We start from the raw sequence: 15,624 nt of genomic DNA on the forward strand, positions 1-15,624 counted from the left end.
CAACCCTCATGGCCATTTTGCGATTAGGAAATATAAATTAGAAAGTCGAAGAATAGAAAATTGCCATTCAATTAATGCAGTTTAAAGGAAAAATGCTATATTGGGAAGGGATGTTTGATACTACTTTTTTCAGACCGATGCCAGTATGAAGACTCAATTCTTAAGTAGTCACAGATACCGATACCAAGTACCGATATCATTAGTAAATTTGATCCCAATATAGCATTTTTACTTATAATTGCATTAAAATGAATGGCTTTATTTTTCTATTCTTCTCATTTCTAATTTCTGAGAGTAAAACAGCCACAAGACTGCGGCCAATACTGGTATATCACAAGGACTAATACGGTAGCCTGGCAAGTCACACTTGAAAGACAGAAAGTAGGTCTGGAAAGGCGGCCATTGATTGCGACTTGGCCCGGCTCGAAATGGCCGGGCAAATCAAATTTGTTTATTTGTTGTGTTGTATTCTACGTGAGTGTCGGAAGTCTTTCATCTTACCGCAACAACGACATAGGTCATTCACTACTGTCTCTCGAGTAGCCATGTTGAATTTACTCCGCATCCGCCCACCGCTGCTGTTTAATCACGGACTTACGTATGAATATTATACATGTACCATATGTACGTCACTGTGCTTATAACTCTTCCACACATACATCCAGCTTCACGTCCTCTCTTCGCTGATTGGATCTTTTCACAGTATGTTTGTTAAGGTTTGCCCCGCCTCAGAAATTTGCTTGATGCTGACTAGGGGTGTGAATTGTCTAGTACCTGGCGATTCAATTCGTATCACGATTCATAGGTCACGATTCGATTTGATACCGATTAATCTCTAATCGAATCTATAAATTGATTATTGCATTTTTTTTATTTTTTTTTAACTCAAATTTAGAAAATACTCAACAGTAAACTTGTACATGTTGCAAACAGGTTGCAGTCTGTTTCATGTTTAAACAGCACTGAAATAAAATATTAAGGCTTAATGTTCCATTAATATAACATTTTTCCATGCTTAAAGTGTGAATCCTAACCCTAAGTAAGACGTTTTGTTGAATAGTCCCATAAAAAATTGATGTTTAAAAATCGATTCAGCCACATATCGAATCGATTCGATAATTGCGCGCCGTAATATCCCGATATATTGCCGAATCGATTTTTTCCTAACACCCCTAATGCTGACAGTGACCAGGCTCATCTGCTAGTTTAAGCCATGAGTTTGGTTTCCATGCTAGCAATACTGTGAAATAAGACCTGGTATCAACTTGATACTTCTACCTAGTATAGGTACTTGCTTATCAGTGATATTGGGATATATAAGTTTTTCTGTAAAATGATTTGTCATTATTTTTGGGGAAAACTATATGTATCAAAAATACTAGTGGTATCTGTAATTTTTTTTATTGGTAATCGCTTATTATAAATATACACTATGAAGATGTAGAAAAGTTAAATCGACTAAATCCGTGCTATAAAAATTCACCTTATTACATTTTATTAGTAGTAGTTATACACTGACTGACGTACATGATGTTACCTGACAACACAGTACACGTATATTGTATGCATGTGACAGTATTGGTGTGCATTTGTATTATGGTATTCCATTCTATAAAGTGAACAAAATCTGAGGAGCTCTTGGACCATGTGACAGAGATGAAACCGAGGGAAGAGCAAGCGGCAAAAAAAAATGTGAGAAAGATTAGAGGTTAGATAAAGCCAGTTGGAACAAAAAGATGAAATTGGGAAAATGTGAACTGGAGGGAGTGCGAGATATACAGAGGTTTGAGATGGGGTGGTGGAGGGACAATTGAAAGAAAAGAAAGATGAGCCAATCCATCTTTGCACATTAGGGGGAATCCGGCCTACTCTCAATCACAGCTGTCAGAGACACGAGCACCTCCTCGCCACTCTCCTCCCTCCATCCATGCATTCATCCATCCCTTCTTTGCTGTACCAGTCGGCATTTGGCGTTCTGAGGAATCTCCACACTAAAAAGTCCTGTCAGGCCTATTTCCGTGTTATCGTCCCGGTCGTCTTCTCCTTCCATCCTCATCACTTCTCATCCTTTGCCCTTCCTCAGCTTCATTTCTTGCTCTGTCCATCCAGTTGGGGCGGGCCTGTGTGCTCCTCATGATTAAGCGCACAGTTTTTTTAACTTTGGGGTGCAGAGTACGACATGTGGGAAGGAGGTGTGTGTGTGTGCGCGCACACATGCATGTGTGTGTGTGTGCGTTCTGTTCTGACATTAATCATCTTTAAGCCACTGACAAGACTAGTGTGCGACATCAACAACACCCCCATACCTCAACAGCCCCCACACATACCCTCTCCACCCATCTTCGTCTCCTCCCCTGGATTTATCTGTCCATTGCCTCCTACAATAACTCACATCCCTCAGGGAATATTTGACAGAGAAAGGGGAAAAATAAAAGGGGAAAAGCTGAAGAGAGTAAAATAACGTATGTATACCACAAAAAGGAATAAGGGAGGGCGGCACATTAAAGTTTTGAAATACATTTTGCTATTAAAAGGTGATGTTTTGCACCTGCTTGCTGATCTTGTGTTTAAACAGAATATAAGAATTTGGTCATAAATCAAGACAGTGACTGTGCACTGGTTTGGATGACATTTTGTTGTTGCTGATACATGTGGGGGGAAAACACAGTATAGATAAATTAAACATTTTTAACTAGGATGTTACTGAAGAAAACATATGCCTATACTATACAGTATGCCCCGTATGGGTTGCCGAAGGTGTGTTTGTGTGAGGGAAAACAAGAGCCCCATCAGGTGCAGAAAAGGTTTGGATCATTCTTTGTTGGCCTGTCATGATGAAACGCTACAGCTTCAGCGTGACTCAAATAATCTTGTCAAAACCATGTGGGTGGGGGCAGCGCAAGACGAGGTGTGTGCTGAAAAATAGTGAAACAAGAAAGAGAGAAACATTTATGGCAAAAAGGAGATGAATTAACAAGTGACCACAGAAAAAACTGAAAATGATATGCATGATGCATAAAAAGGAAAGAAAAGAGGATTTTTGAAAAAGAAAGTACACGTTCAGTGCAGGCAGACTCGTCACCAGAGCCCAGGCTTAAGTGGGGAACATGAAATGCATGAATACCCTACACAAAGCATTAACTTGCCCCATATATTTGAATAAATTCACGTAGCGCTTCCGTGCATCTTTCCATTGAATGGCCCCCGCTGACAGTATTATCATAGACAGCATTTACAGTACATACACATACAGTAGACGGCATTGACGTCGTAGTACGTTGACCTCGCAGCCATATTGGATGAGGCAAAGTAAAGCTATTTGTAAAGATGCCTCATTCAGTTTCTCTTTGGAGATGTATCATCAAGCCACAACTCATTGGATTAATAAGGAACCATTACCTTTGATTATATTATCCCATTCAAACTCAAACTTCTGTGATTGGCGGGCAACCAGTTCAGGGTGTACCCCGCCTACTGCCCAAAGCCAGCTGGGATAAGCTCCAGCAACCCTTTTGAGGACAAGGGGCTCAGAAAATAGATGGATGGGTAGAAACTCAAACTTACTAATTATTTGCCAATGGAGAATACAATTGCCACATCCAAAATGGCGGATGCGCTGACATATCGCTTGAAACAGGCCACTGTTTGAACGGTGTCTGCAGCAGAATTCAAAAGAAAAAAGGAAAGCAAAATCATACCTCATTTTAGATGCCCAAGCAATATGTGGCTCCTGGCTCCCGTGGTTTCTTTTTTCAGGTGGCTCTTTAGTCGCAGACACGAACGTGGTTTGTAGTACGTCCCTCCTCACTTGTCTTGTGTGCCAGCGTCCTCGGAAACTTGCAGCTTCACTTGTACAAAATGTACAAAACTCTTGACGTATTTGTCACGTACAAGGCAGCGTAGGCCTACCGAACATTATTTTCAGTAAGGCTGTTGCAGATAAGACTGGCCATCAATCAAACAAAACCACACCACTATTTCTTCATATTGTGATGGCTTGCAAGAATGCCGCCAGAAAACTTTGTTTGGGAATGTCTCCCTTTTTTATTTGTCTTGAACAAACGGCTACGGCTACTGTTGGCCATAGCCGAAAACAAGAACAATTCACGAGCGGCGAGCAATAGCGCCAATGAACACAAGCAGCCAGCCAACACCAACGTTACATACCTACTCCACCGCGAGACCTATGTTGTGTTTACTGACACTCGGACATAAGTGTGCGAAACAGAATGAATGAAAAATATAATAATTAAAAAAGGAGAGCCATTTTAGAGATCCATGCCTCAAATGGGCACAATCATCTTGGTGGGCGGGCACCGACAGGTGTGAGTGCAGGGATGCATGGGAAAAATGCGCATCTGGGAAAACGAAGTGATCCAACATTTTGTTTGTGCAATATACAGTACAGATGTGTGTATAATACAAGTATTTGTGTTTGTTGACGTTTAAATGAGCTATCCCTAAAACACAATAGTCCCATTACCTCATCATATGGTTGCTGTGGTGACAAGCTGTCTTAACAGGATATCCTGACTAAGATGGAACCTATTGTTCTTGGTCTAAAATAATGTAATTGGCTGGTTAAATATAGGGAATCTGACAGTATTCTCTAATTTAAATGCCTATATTATTATTCAACTTTTTTTTGGGCCACAAGTTCATACACACTGTTGAGGGTGTGTAATACAATACAATACATTTACTTTTCAGCCACAAAGACAGGTGAGCCCCTCCCTGCGCCCTGTCGATCAAGGACAATGAAGTAAGCTAGTGTTGGCAGAGTCTATACATCCAAGGAAGACACTTTCTTTAATCCCCTTTTCACTTCCTTGATCTAAGACTAAGGGTGCTCTTTTTAAAGACGGCACAAGCGGGAATGCTGGAGTATTCTGATTTTCGTACAGGCGCAAGGCTCACTCACGCCTGTTTGGCAGACCGCTCTGCGCCATGCTAGGTGCTCCGGCAAAATGGTGATACATTGTCTTAGTTTTTGTTTATTCTATGCTGTGAGATGTATTATCTGCCATTTGATGTGTGATGAGTGTGAGATTTCAGTCAATATTAGGCCTTCTTACAAGTACAACAATAAAATGTATAACATGGCTGCAATGAGGTCTTGACAATGAAGGACACATTTTGCAATTGTTCAAGTAGCTGGCACTATTTACCAAAACCGTATTAACGCCATTTGTTTTAACTCACGTGTTCTTTGTTGTCTCCAGGTAAGAAGAAAATGTCGCTGTATGACAGTCAGGCACCAATCTGTCCCATCTGTCAAGTGCTGCTCAGGCCCGGCGAGCTACAAGAACACATGGAAACAGAGATCGAAAGGCTAGCCAACATGTGCCTTAGGTAGGAATTGAACCCTCAGTGTATGTTGCATTCATATTTGCAATTAGACACACAAGCTCAACGTTTGGGAGATAAGGGTAATTAACATTACAACATCATAACATGAACTCGAAAATGCCAACAACGAGAAAAGAAACTTGTTACTTTTATTAGAAGTCATTAGTAGCTATTACTAGTTCTGTGGTTAATCTAGCCTGAGAAAGCCTGACTTTGCGTAAGGGAGGCCACAAAACTAAAGTGCTATGATGGCTTCCATAACCAGAAAAGGGCAACCAGACAATATCGTCTGACATGGATATCACTCTCCATTGAACCCTGTTTATATCCGCCTGACCTCCCCTATATGTTATGTCTACATGCCGTTCCTGCTCATTTCCTTCCACTTCTCTCTTCCTCTTCCTGTTCTGACGCATTTCCCTTGTTGATTTACACAAAAAAATACGTTTTTTTTTTCTTTTTTCTTTTTTGTTTTTTTTTCTTTTTCTTAAAGAGCTCAGTATTGTTCATTCGGAAATGTCATCATCAAAAAATATGTTTTTTATGAGATAACATAACACAATTTAAAATGTAAAATGGGGCATTCATGGTACTCAGTCGGAAAAGGGTGAATGTCCTCTGTGATTCGGGGATGAGGTGGAGGGGTTAAAATATCATTGGGTCTTGGTCAAGAGTGAGGGGAGGATGAAGCGTGGAGGTTGACAGGTGAATTGGTGCAACGTCTGCTATGATGCAGACTATGTGGCTGGCGTGGTGAAGAAAGGAGCTGAAACAATGGCGAAGCTCTCTATTTACTGTTCGATTGACAAGTATGTTCCTAATCTCACCTGTGGTCACAAACTGTGGGTCGTGAATAAAATAAGATTCTGGATATAAAAGGCCATGATGAATTTTCTCCGCAGGGTGTCCGGGCTCTCCCTTAGAGATTTTAGAAGCTTAGTCAACCGGGAGGAGCTCAGAGTAGAGCCATTGCTCCTCTGCATTGAAAGGAGCCTGATGAGGTGGCTTGGGCATCTGGTTATGATGCCACCTGGACGCCTCTCTAGTGATACGTTCCCGGCATGTCCTATTGGTAGGAGGCCTCGGTGGTGACCCAGGACACACTCGATAGGTTATATCTCCCGGCTGGCCTGGGAACGCCTTCTCCCTATTCGAGTGTTGGACGAAGTGGCTGGGGAGAGGGAAGTGTCGGCTTCCCTTTTTAGAGATGCTGCTCATGTGACCTGACCCTGGATAAACAATAGAAGATGGATGGATGGATGAAATGTTATCAAGGGCCACACACAAGCTGCCAGTTGACCATAAAGTATATTATTCAGTCCTGCACAATGTGTTTTGGTGCAGTGCCTTTACAAAGCTTCTCCATCTTGGTACTAGCATTGTTTGCTTACATTCCGTTTGCTTTCAGTTTTGACTTTACATGCTCAAACTAATTCTCTTGCTCCTCTTCGCTTATTTAACTGCTCGTTTCAATTGACTCCTCTTTCCTTTCCACTTGAAATTAAGAGTTAAGAGTTATAATTAATTTGAGTAAAATTATATTGAAGGTGAATATTCACTCGATTTCTGGCAAGATTCCACAGCGCCTTTAGCATCTGCCTAGACTGCCTACCTTGCCTAATGGGCACCAGCCCTTTCTCTCTGGCAAACAAGTATTAACCACAATATTACACACAGGTTTTCTTATGATGTAGTGGCGTTTTACACTACTGCAACCTATAGTAAACAAATAAAATATTATAATAATAATAATAATAACAATAACAATAATAGTAGTAATAATAATAATGACTTCTTGTTTGTCATTGACAGCTGAAGATTAATTCTAGTAATGGGCTCTGCAGGCATTGTCAGAGTAAAATAACTGATCTTATCTGATCTTCCAAAATTATTATATTTATTGCACTGATAGCTATACATTTGGTGACTAGAATCTTTAGGAGACAAAATTATTACAGTAATGATTGAACGATTACAGATAACATAAATGATAATAATAATAATAATAATAATAATAATAATAATAATAATAATAATAATAATAATAATAATAATAATTGGACTGGAAACCACGACAGAAACAACCTTGCTGTATGTGTGTGTCACGTTTCCCTCAAATCTTGCCTGATTTTACATTACTTGCACACTCTTTGTCTCTGTCTCTCTGCATCGGTGCAGCCCACATTAAAAGTGACAGGGGGAATTTGGTCCAATTTGTTGCAAATTTTCCTTTAATGAAGACCTGAGCTTGTTGAATGAAATAGTTGTGTAAATGGAAACTAAAGTGTGTGTTTGTATTTGTACATGTATTGACTATGCATGACTGTAAAATCTGAAGCGACACTGTCATATACGAAGACATGTACTAAGCTGTGCTTTCCTATTTCTTTTCCATGTATCTGTGTGTCACACGGGTTAGATTACACATCGTCTCCTGTGACAGAGAGGTCTTTTGCTTCTTCATGGTCTGCGGCTTCTCATCTATGGACACGAATACCACACATAGTTGAGCAAATGGAAATCTTTCATGCCCTATACACCTCGGGTGACTCATGGGGGCAAAGTAATCTACATATCTCGCCTTCTTCCCATCCTCCATTTTCATCACCGTCCTCCTCTTCTTTCATGATCAATTCAGTTTTACTAGACCCTGGCCCACTTCTCTAGTAGATGACTCAGAAAGGTAAAAAGCAATCAGGAGCATGAGTTTAGCTTAATTTCCCTATTCCTGTCCACCTCCTATGACTGCCTCCTTTTCTCTGCCGTCTCTGTTTCGCAACAGTCCTTTATCTTTTTTCTTTCTTTTTTTATGCTTTATTTACATGTTCGGATAATTTTTAGCTATGAGATGCCATTTGAAACTTTCAGTGACCAGGAAAAAATGAGTGTGAAAGCAATAACAATAAATTTAACACACCTGAGACCTTGTAAGATAAATGAGTCATGTGACACCAGAGAGAGAAAATGGCTTATTAAGCCAATTTGGAAATTTGTACTCAGGGGCGTACTCACTTTTTTTTTTGCAAGTGGTTTATAAACGGCGGCACGGTGGATGACTGGTTAGCATGTTCGCCTCCCAGTGCAGAGGACGTGAGATCGAATTCAGGCTTCGACCTTCCTGGGTGGAGTTTGCATGTTCTTCCCGTGCTTGCGTGGGTTTTCTCCGGGTACTCCGGTTTCCTCCCACATTCCAAAGACATGCATGGCAGGTTAATTGAACACCCCAAATTGTCCATAGGTGTAATTGTGAGTGCGGATGGTTGTTCGTCTCTGTGTGCCCTGCGATTGGCTGGCAACCAGTTCAGGGTGTACCCCGCCTACTGCCCGAAGCCAGCTGGGTTAGGCTCCAGCGCCCCCCACGACCCTTGTGAGGACAAGCGGTTAAGAAGATGGATGGATGGTTTAGACACCAATGGGCGTGTGCTGAATTACAGCATTTTGAGGGGAACAGTAACTGCGGGACAATAACTGTTGTACAAGATGTACGTTGCCTACCTCACAATAAAAGCCTACTATGTCAGAATTTGGGTGTATATGAAATGTCTTAATTTCACAAAATTTTAAATATTATGTATGTACTCATCTCATGTCACAAAGTTTTAAAAGAAAACGTCTTTCAAAGTGATGTCATCGAATTGGGCTGAGAGATTTCAGGGTTTTCTCTGAGATTTAGGACGACTTTCAACACACACCATAGGAAAACACAAGTGCTAAATCTCAAGAAAATGTCCATGACACACCATAGGTAAATGTCCTGTGTGTTACCTATGCAATTGTATTTCTGTTCAGCGTTACGTTGTTCATGTTATAAGGTTTGGGAGTCTCCAAGTGCCCACTCTATCTGAAAGTGGAGATCTTGTTTCCTTTCAAATGTGCTTTGCATGCGCGGATCTCCTGCATGTACATGCAGTGTAAACTGTGCGCCTCTCTATGCTTGATTTAAAGGGAATGAGAGGGGAGCCACTTACATTGATTGGCAAACAGGTCAGCCGTGTTTCACTGTTGATTTCACACTTGTCTCACCAATATTTAAAATTATAACTAAATGTTCAAGTTGATTAGACTCTTTCAGTTTAGGGGTCAGGGTTAGACTACTTGTCAAAATAGCAATTAATATTTCAAGCAATAATGTCCATTTTCATTATACATTGTAATACATTATAAAACACGGTAGTGCTCAAACTAGAGTGAATCATTGATTGAACGGACTAATTGGAGGAAGGATTCAGCTATGAGAGCAGACTGTTCATTGGGCTATGCTAATGTCCATGTGTTCCATTGCTTGCCTTTGATTGTGCAATCACCCACAGCCAACAGCCGCTATGCATTTCCTTTGATGCCTTCCAACATGGCCGCCATGTTGGCATGTCTGTGAACCTGCACTGGATCGACAGCATCACTAGTTTCTTGTGTGTTAATTGTGCCACAGCGGTGCTTACTGTCGCTGTGGCGCAATTGAAGCCAATTCTGGTGCTAACACACTTTAGCAGCTACAGTACAGAGGGTCATTTTGAATGAATGAACTGGACACTATTCTGTCCCGTTAAATCTGTAGCCCAGTAGTTCCGAGCCCGTTAAATCAAGGTTCCATTCTACTTATTTTAACCACCACCGTGTCCTCAGGACTCTTCACCCGTCTCTTTTCACGCATACACCACATCTCATTACACCTGCACAATATCTTTTTCTCACTTTTTTCATCCTTCCCTCCCTTATCCTGCTGTCAATCTGTGTGTTTGTTTCACTTTGGTGTGCTGCTCATTTCCACACTCTTCTCCTTACTTTAACATGGCAGGCAGTCAGAATTTGCCAGCCCCATAACCCTCGGCCATCAAAAATTCATAGAACTGGGCAAGCTCATGCACGCAGCTGCATGAGAGAATGCGTCGGCAACTCTGCCTTGTCTGTTTCTTTCGCTTTCCTTTTCTGTCATCTTTCATCTTTCCCTCTGCATAGTCTCTTTTTACATTGCCTGGTTTTCTTCCATATTCTTTGTCCTTACATTTCATCTAGTCCACCTTTCTTTCCCCCACCTTTTCCTTATACTTTAATCTCTCTTGCTCCCCCCTCTGTCATTGTGGCAATTTTCTCCTATCCTAGCAGGCATTCAACCACTGTCCCCTCTTCATCCCTACTCTCCCTCCCCTCCATCTCTTGTCGCTGTTTGACACCGTCAACAAGCAGGTAGAGGTGGCTGTTATAGTTGATGCCTTTGCAGAGGTTCCTGGTAATGAATAAAATAGAGAAAGCGGGAGGAGAGAGGTGGCAGAAACACAGAGAGAAAAAAGTGGAGAGAGAAGTGTTGGCTGATTTCCCAACATTACACGGCAGCTTGACTATGTCACCCATGTTTATTCTCTTTGTTGGCAGAGGTGAAGCTGTCATACACACGACACATGCACACACATACACACACACTCGATGCACACAAAAAATGCATATACAAACAGCATGCCAAGTGGTGGTGAGGGTAAAAACTGACTGGATGAATACAAAACGTACTTTTCTATATACAGTATTCTCACTATATTGGTGATATATGGTGTATATATATATATACACACAAGGGCATGTCCGCCACGTGAGATCGAGTCCGGGCTTCGGCCTTCCTGGATGGAGTTTGCATGTTCTCCCCGTGCATGCGTGGATTTTCTCCGGGTATTCCGGTTTCCTCCCACATTCCAAAAGACATGCATGGCAGGTTAATTGAACACTCCAAATTATCCATAGGTGTGATTGTGAGTGTGGATGGTTGTTCGTCTCTGTGTGCCCTGCGATTGGCTGGCAACCAGTTCAGGGTGTACCCCGCCTACTGCCCGAAGCCAGCTGGGATGGGCTCCAGCGACCCCCGCGACCCTAATGAGGACAAGCGGTTAAGAAAATGGATGGATGGATACATACACAAACTGTATATAGAATGATCTTAGAGATACAGGCTCGCAGAAATAATGGTTGCAATTCAGCTGTTAATTACACAGCCTGACTGAACAAAAATATATTTTGTTTGTTTTTTTCTCCAACAGCAGTAAGATTCCTTCACCCAAGGATAGAGCAGTCACTCCTGGAACTCCCAAGGTGAGATCAGTGTATTATTATTTTTTTTAATATAAAACAAGTGAGACATTTTTCCAGGTAGAGTATTTTTTTATTTTTGTGTTTATATTTTTAATGAATTTATAATTTCAGACCAACATTGAAGTATACTCAAGTACCCAGTGTCCATCATCATAATAATGGTTGGTGTAAGAAAAACTGTTGCCTGGTAGTTGCAAATAAAACATTTGTCGTTGATTTAAAAAATAATAATAGTAACATAACCAACAACAAAAAATTTATGAATGTTTCATATTCATATCAAGCATCCTCATTGATGCGTCAGATCAATACTGCCACTGTAAGGCTTCTCTGCTGCATGTATCGGGAAAGCTGAAAACATCTGCAACATAACAGACACTGCCAGTCTCCTGGCGGCCAACAGATGTCAGGCCAAGAGGCACTGTAGTGTGATTGTTCCAATTAGAGAACCACAAAGAGAAAGGAGACAGACAGGACACGAAGGAACAAAAGGCAAGCGTTATCAATCCATCAAACTTGCATGTCTACTCAACTCTCCCAACCATACAACTATTTGTCAGCTAAACATGATTAAAGCAACCACACATAAGCAAGTCTTGTTTCACTGTCAGACTTTGTTTTTTTCCCTTTCTAATATATAATTAAGTAGCGTGCGAAAGTTTGATGATCTGCTGGAGTCAAAATAATACCGAAATGCACAGGAAAGAGCCCTCTTAAAATTTTCATGACCCATTTTCATTATGCCATTCCCCTTTGGGCACTGACCTTTGCTGAGACCGGTACTCACAAAACTGTGGGTGGGTTTGGTTTTGAGAGTGGCAGGCAGAGCAGAGGGGCTGAGGCGAGACGGCCGTGACTATGCATTTCCTCGTTGTTGTTTAGTATTCAGCAGCAGGCCATAGAGAGTGGAGAAGGCCAAAGTGGTGCATATGCTGCCAACCCCCCCCCCCATGGTATGCATCACCCTCCAGTGTTACGAAAGAGGTTAACTATTGTGTTCCTCCATATGGGTGTTTTTACCTTCTTCTTTTTTTTTTGCTTCCTGTCACTCAATGTTGGTCGAGTAGAGGTTACAATATGCCATGTTTACACTTTCTAAAACATTAGGTACCACTAGACTACTCTAACAAGCTGGAATACAAATGTTGCGTCAAACAATCCAGTAGTGTCAATTAACACTGCATTATGCATCTTGTCCCTCTCTTAATCCCAAACGTCAAAATATTATAAATTAAAAAAAACTACTCACTATGGTGCAATGCACAAAACTGTAAACAAACTTTGAATCATTTAAAGTGTGTGCAATTGAGCGTGTAAGCAAAAATAATAAAATGTTTTTTTAATCAGTATTATTAATCTATTAAAGTTTTTTTTTTATTATTGTAAAATAAGACTAATAAGTACTCAATTCTGTTAAAATGTTTCAGTTATATTATCACATATCGTAATTATTTGATACATTTCTTAAATTTTTTATCTCGTTTGTTTTAATGGGTCTCAACAGATTGTACAGCAGTACCTAATATTATGGTCAATTTAGCCGGCAAATACTTGTATTAGTGAATTGTTGGCATGCATTAATAACCACACACAAAAGAAAGTCTTTGTCAAAATACTACTTAAAAGTTATTTTTGTCAATTTGGCCATTTGATGCAGTGAGGTTTAATTATTATTTTCCTCCATTTTAACCCAAGAGACTGGCCCACAATTTAGAGAGAGCAGCCCATTAATCTATTGCCAATATATACACCTAATGGAACCAATCAACATCAAGAACAGAGCTATGTGGCAGCCAGTGGTAGTCAGGAGTCAGGTCTGAATCCAAATGTTATAAGAATCTTTGATTGTTTTTTATTCTTGCAGTGATGTCGTTATATATCGTACCATCCACAGTCATAGATTTGTAGTAAATAAAATGCACACATATCCAGATCATTGCTCAACACATTCATTATATAAACCTAAGTAATAAGCATCATTTATCATTTATAAAATGTGTTCATTTTACTTCACGAAACCATGGTTGTGGGTGGTATCACAAAGAATGACTTCTCAGTTACAGATGCGAGGATGTGTGGATGCACGCGCACGCACTTACTAATGCACAAGGCGAGCCGGACCGGTCTGAGTGAAAATGTCAGCCGATTTTGTGTGCGTGTGTGTGTGTGTGTGTGTGTGACAATTCAGCCCTGTATGTAATGATGCATGTTGATTTAATTTGTTGGTATTTGGACCAACATTTCACTGAAATATCCCCCTGTTAAAGAATATTGTTAAATGTCATTCTCCCATTATAAAAGTACAGCATATTTTCCAAGCTCCCAAGGTAAACGATTCCTGACCTTTTCAATCCTGACTGAAACATAAAATGGGACGAAGTACATACCATGCATAATGTCCAATTTACTACAGCCAGCAGCACAGGTGGTCATTTCTCACATATTATTATTAAATTACTGCTGTCAAGCACTTAAGCCTCCGCTCTGCCCCACTTGATTAATAGGAGTCGACTATAAATACAAATATTTCATAGACAGGCAGGCACATAGAAGCACACACTCTGCTAAAAATGCAGATTGTTGGTCTTTTCTAGATATAATTCTTAATTTTGCTTGTTTAGTCCGTGAGGAATTCACTGGATTCTCTTTGTCTCTTTGTGTGCGTGTATGTGGAAGGCGGATTTATGAATGTCCAGTTCAGGCATTTACACCGCACCTTTTTACACGTTTAAGCTTCCTCCCCCGGTTATACCTTCATCTTCTCTCATCAATTTCTCAATTTCCTTGACTCCACCTAACATCCCATAAACATTAACTCTCATCAGTGGGAGGCATTTTATAGACAGAGGCAGGCAGGTTACAGTCATTATCAATGACGTGTCACGCACAAGCATCAGAGACAAGAACACGCCTGAAATTTTGCAAGGGCAATAAATTCACTTTCTATTCAAGAGTCCTGTTTTAACTGAAAATGACTTATTTGATACCAATGTTTCAAAATATGTCTTGCAGTGGTGTTAATATGTGGAAAACTATCAGGTCATCAGACGTACCTGGAAAACAATAGCAGGCTAACTTTATTCTGTATGATGTGCTATCACTCACACACACACCAAAATCAATGTGTGATTTATTTATTTATTTAAAATTGTGAAATATAACTATAGCTATTGATCAGACATTGCAATGCCTAAAAGTTTTTGAACTTGCTGTGTTGAACTTGAAACTGCTTCCCTTGTTTTACACATATTATTTCCTTGTTTACTGTTCATTGTTGACTATACAGAAAAGTCAACTGATATGTGACTTTAAATCTTTAAATCCCCCCCCCCCCGTCTAGTCAATGCTGTTATCAGTGCACATCAAGCGCGAGGGAGAATCTCCCGTGGTCTCGCCATTGTCGTCTGAAGACGCCCACCACTCCGACAGATACCAGGTCACACACACGAAAACAAATTCACACAAAATGTACATGTTGCCATAAGTACATGTTGTGTTTCAACTCTATGAGGAGAAAGTTACTCATTTCTAAGTTTATGGAATGAGGAATTGCATATTTGAATTCACCCATTGCTCTTATATATGTTTCCTTTATACATATACAGTAGACTGCATGCACACTGTATTTTAGCTATGAAAAATGTCTTCTTTTTTGCTGTTGAAGTAACCAACTTGCAAATTGGTGTTCTCTTTTATTTTCACCCTGACTTGCTTCATCTATTGTATTCATCAAAGTTTGTTCCGTTTGTTTTACAGTCCGTGATATATATTTAGGTTAAGTGGGTTTCCTCCCTTACACCATAAAATAAGATCTATTAAGTCCCCGCAGACGTTACGTCCATACGTTCTAGATGACACAGCTCATAAAGGCCTTATAGCTATAAAGTAGATTTTCTCATTAAGTGAAACTGCTGAAATCACCTTATATTATACAAATGATTAAGTCAATGGGCACCCTGAAAATGAAGCATAATGGCAGTTTGCCACCTTCTTTCTCTCTAGCTGTCAGTCTACCTCACTACTCCTTCTGCTTGGGGGGGAGAGAAAAAAAAACAGAACAGTGCACTACCATTCAATAAGTGTTTGATAATGATATAATAGGAGTCAGCTTCTCCCTAAAATGATGGTGGGAGGGTGTCTCAGAAGAGGAGGAAGAGGTTGTCAGTTGTTGCTGATGGACGATGGTCCGATGGTCTGAGG

At 40.4% G+C, this 15,624-nt stretch overlaps 1 protein-coding gene across 6 annotated transcripts in view; it reads left to right on the forward strand.

The window, feature by feature from the left end:
- Window positions 1–15,624, forward strand: part of rnf220a (ring finger protein 220a) — a 160,946-nt gene that overhangs the window by 113,895 nt on the left and 31,427 nt on the right. For 3 of the 6 annotated variants that reach the window (XM_086095824.1, XM_086095806.1, XM_086095833.1), the window contains exons 3-5: window positions 5,223–5,352; window positions 11,373–11,424; window positions 14,765–14,860. In XM_086095824.1, coding sequence (XP_085951950.1) covers window positions 5,223–5,352; window positions 11,373–11,424; window positions 14,765–14,860 — 278 coding nt within the window. The remainder of the gene's footprint in view (window positions 1–5,222; window positions 5,353–11,372; window positions 11,425–14,764; window positions 14,861–15,624) is intronic. The other 3 variants (XM_086095815.1, XM_086095851.1, XM_086095841.1) reach the window with 1 other exon arrangement.

This window comes from Leptonotus elevatus, chromosome 1, assembly GCF_054856555.1.
Source record: "Leptonotus elevatus isolate MCC_2025b chromosome 1, RoL_Lele_1.0, whole genome shotgun sequence".
In the NCBI taxonomy this organism is placed as follows: domain Eukaryota; kingdom Metazoa; phylum Chordata; class Actinopteri; order Syngnathiformes; family Syngnathidae; genus Leptonotus; species Leptonotus elevatus.